Source organism: Lactuca virosa, chromosome 3 (genome assembly GCF_052849685.1).
Source record: "Lactuca virosa cultivar CGN04683 chromosome 3, Lactuca_virosa_CGN04683_v6, whole genome shotgun sequence".
NCBI classification, from domain to species: Eukaryota; Viridiplantae; Streptophyta; class Magnoliopsida; order Asterales; family Asteraceae; genus Lactuca; species Lactuca virosa.
The window spans coordinates 102,732,169-102,735,337 of NC_136428.1; the positions used below are offsets into that span (position 1 = coordinate 102,732,169).

Genomic DNA, 3,169 nt, shown 5'->3' on the forward strand with positions numbered 1-3,169 from the left:
TGATCTTTATGCGAAGTTTCAAAAAATATCACAAATGATCATTATGGGGACTTAACTTCTCTCTCTAGCGGACGTTACTCATACGGACCATTTACATGCAAAGTTTTCTCCAAAAGGACCATTTATGAAGAACAAAAAAAAAAAAAAAAAACTTTCATAAAGGACTATTTTGGGAACAGTTTTAAAAATCATAAGGACCATTTGTGAAATTTTGTCTTTTAAAATTTAGAGTAAATTACACGAATAGTCCCTATGATTTTGGGTAATTTGCGTGTTTGGTCCCTAACTTATTTTTTTAACTCGGAAGGTCCCTACTGTTTGTTTTTGTTACGCGCTTGGTCCCTACTGTTTGTTTTTGTTACGCGATTGGTCCCTATCTTACCTAAAAAGACTATAATTTAAATAGAAAAAAATGATGGGGTAGGTAAAGTAAGGTGAGGGGTGGGTTTGAGTGTGTGTTTATTTAATATAAATTAAAAAATCAAGGCCAAATTAGTCTTTTTAGGTAAGATAGGGAGTAACAAACAAATAATAGGGACCTTTCTTGTTAAAAAAAGAAGTTAGGGACCAAATGCGCACATTACACTAAACCATAGGGACCATTCGTGTAATTTACTCTAAAATTTATAAACTTACTTCTAAATTTTATTAAGGACCAAAGATCATCAAACAGATCATCGCATATGACAGGTAATTTGATGCGGCTACTATTAAAACTCATTTAATTTTATAATGACAAATTGACAATGCACCACTTACTAAAACTCTTTTAATTCGATACGATAACTAAGGTAGCTTCTGTATGACATGTTAAAAGGATAGAATTGAATTCATGGAGATCACTTTTTTCTCATTTATTTATTGACATCCTAATAAACATATCAAGATCGATTGTGAGCTCCGGTTGTTTCATTGATGAATCATTTCACAAGACTTGAAGAATTCAAAGGCGTGATTGTTGATGAAGAAGGATTAGATGTGTTTTACTGGAGGAATCTAGATGATGATGAACCTAAAAGAACAATCTTCAAGAAAGAACACCCCAAAGAAGAAGAAAAGAAAATGATATCAGTTGATCATGGCAGAAGAAAATCAAACACTCAAATTCAGGAAATTCCATTACTTACAGGAAAATCTTCAGCTTCTCTTCCACCTGCAAATCAACAAATCTTGAAAAGTCAACTGTCATCACGCTCCCCACCACCAACACCGCCTACATCTCCACCGCCGCCACTGCTAGTGCTGCCACCACCACCACCACCTAAGCCTAAAACTGGTGGTTTGACTTTGACTTCATCAACACGACCATCACAGGTCAAACTTAAGCCATTACATTGCGACAAAGTCAACACAAATGTCGAACACCCAACCGCGTGGGACAAATTGGGACATGGTTCTTTCAGGTAAATTTTCAATCTTTTTGCTAGACTTGTACCTTATGCACATACACTTGTACACAAACATTTTCAAAACAATACAATATAACAATACAATTCAGGTTTAATGGTGATCTAATGGGGGCCCTATTCGGAACCATAGCAGCCAACAAAAAATCGCCACGTGGCGACCCCACCACTTCCCCGACCCCAAAACCCGAAAAAAAATCGGGCCCACCCTCGCAAGTTTTCATCCTTGACACCCGAAAATCACAAAACATCGCGATAATTCTTCGATCGTTAACCGTGTCCCGAAGAGAAATCATCGATTGTCTCTTTGAAGGGAAAGGAATTGACATAAATACCCTTGAAAAGCTCACTCGAATCACCCCAACAAAAGAAGAAGAACAACTGATTCTTAACTATGATCACGACATCACAAGACTAGCAGATGCTGAATCTTTTCTTTACCATATCTTAAGAACTGTTCCTTCTGCTTTTACTCGATTCAATGCGATGTTTTTCAAGTTAAATTATGATTCAAAAGTGTCACACATCAAGAACACGTTACAGATACTTGAAAAAGCATGTAACGAGCTTAGAAATTGTGGGCTTTTTGTGAAGTTATTGGAGGCGATTTTGAAAGCGGGAAATCAAATGAATGCAGGAACTTCAAGAGGAAATGCTCAAGCTGTCAATTTGAATTCTTTATTGAAATTATCTAATGTTAAAAGCAGTGATGGAAGGACAAGTTTGCTTCATTTTGTTGTTGAAGAAGTTGTGAGATTGGAAGGAAAACGGTGTATGATTAATCGAAATCATAGCTTAAGATATAGTACAGTAAGTTTAAACTGTGATACATCGAGTGGAAAAGATTATATAAGGCTTGGATTGCCGATTGTGGGAGGGGTAAGTTCGGAATTTTATAACGTGAAGAAAGCTGCAGGAATTGAGTACGATGCCCTTTCGAAATCGAGTTCCGGGTTGAACGATCGTTTGACCGAAATCATGAAAACGGTGGAGGAATGTGGTGGTGGTGGAGGTGATGGTGGGCGGGGTTTTGTGAGGGAGATGGAGAAGTTTGTTGAAAGGGCAGAACGGGAAATTCATGAGTTGGGTGAAGAAGAAGAGAGGGTTATTAGGGTTGTGAACAAGACGAATGAGTATTATCAAGTTGGGGCTTCGAAAGATAAAGGAAGGAAGCAGTTTCAGTTGTTTGGGATTGTGAAAGCTTTTCTTGAAATGGTGGATAAGGCTTGTGTTGATATTGCTGTGAAGTTGCAGAAGAGGAGAACTGGTGGTGGAGAGGCGGCGTCGGCGGCGGCGGTGGTGGTGCCGCCAATGCCGACTACGCCTAACTGGCCGTCGGTGAAGTTTCCGGTTTTGCCGGTGAATTTCATTAGTAGCAGCAGTTCGAGTGATTCAGATGAAGATTTGTAAATAATGAAAATGGTACATAAAGATTATTGATTGTTGTTTGGATTTTGGATTTGAAATGAAGAAACAAGTGTATCCATATCGAGTTTATTCTTTTCAAGATTCTATGTGATTTTAATCCTCACTGTACAAATAGTAATTATCGAGTTTATTCTTTTCAAGATTCTATGTGATTTTAATTCTCACTATACAAATAGTAACTATCGAGTTCAAACACAATTGCGTTTGAATGCTTTATGATCAAGAATATTATAAAGACACAACCCTAGATGAACGAACTAAAGTCTGAACAAATTGGCCGATTTAAACTGCAGGAAATCAAGCCCAGTTAAGAACGTTTATAGATTCAACTAATG

General features: G+C 37.5%; 1 protein-coding gene across 1 annotated transcript; it reads left to right on the forward strand.

Moving 5' to 3' along the window:
* Positions 1 to 784: 784 nt before the first annotated feature.
* On the forward strand, positions 785 to 2,931 carry LOC145166317 (formin-like protein 8). Its single transcript, XM_079085264.1, has 2 exons — positions 785 to 1,403; positions 1,499 to 2,931. The coding sequence occupies exons 1-2, from the start codon at positions 916 to 918 to the stop codon at positions 2,814 to 2,816; spliced, it is 1,806 nt and encodes a 601-aa protein (XP_078941390.1). The 5' UTR covers positions 785 to 915; the 3' UTR covers positions 2,817 to 2,931.
* The last annotated feature ends 238 nt before the right edge of the window (positions 2,932 to 3,169 follow it).

What these genes read in the sequence shown, in the direction of transcription:
- LOC145166317 (XM_079085264.1), top strand. Translation starts at nt 916, where the DNA reads ATGAATCATTTCACAAGACTTGAAGAATTCAAAGGCGTGATTGTTGAT. An exon ending in TTGGGACATGGTTCTTTCAG is followed by an intron (nt 1,404 to 1,498) that starts GTAAATTTTCAA and finishes AATACAATTCAG; the next exon opens with GTTTAATGGTGATCTAATGG.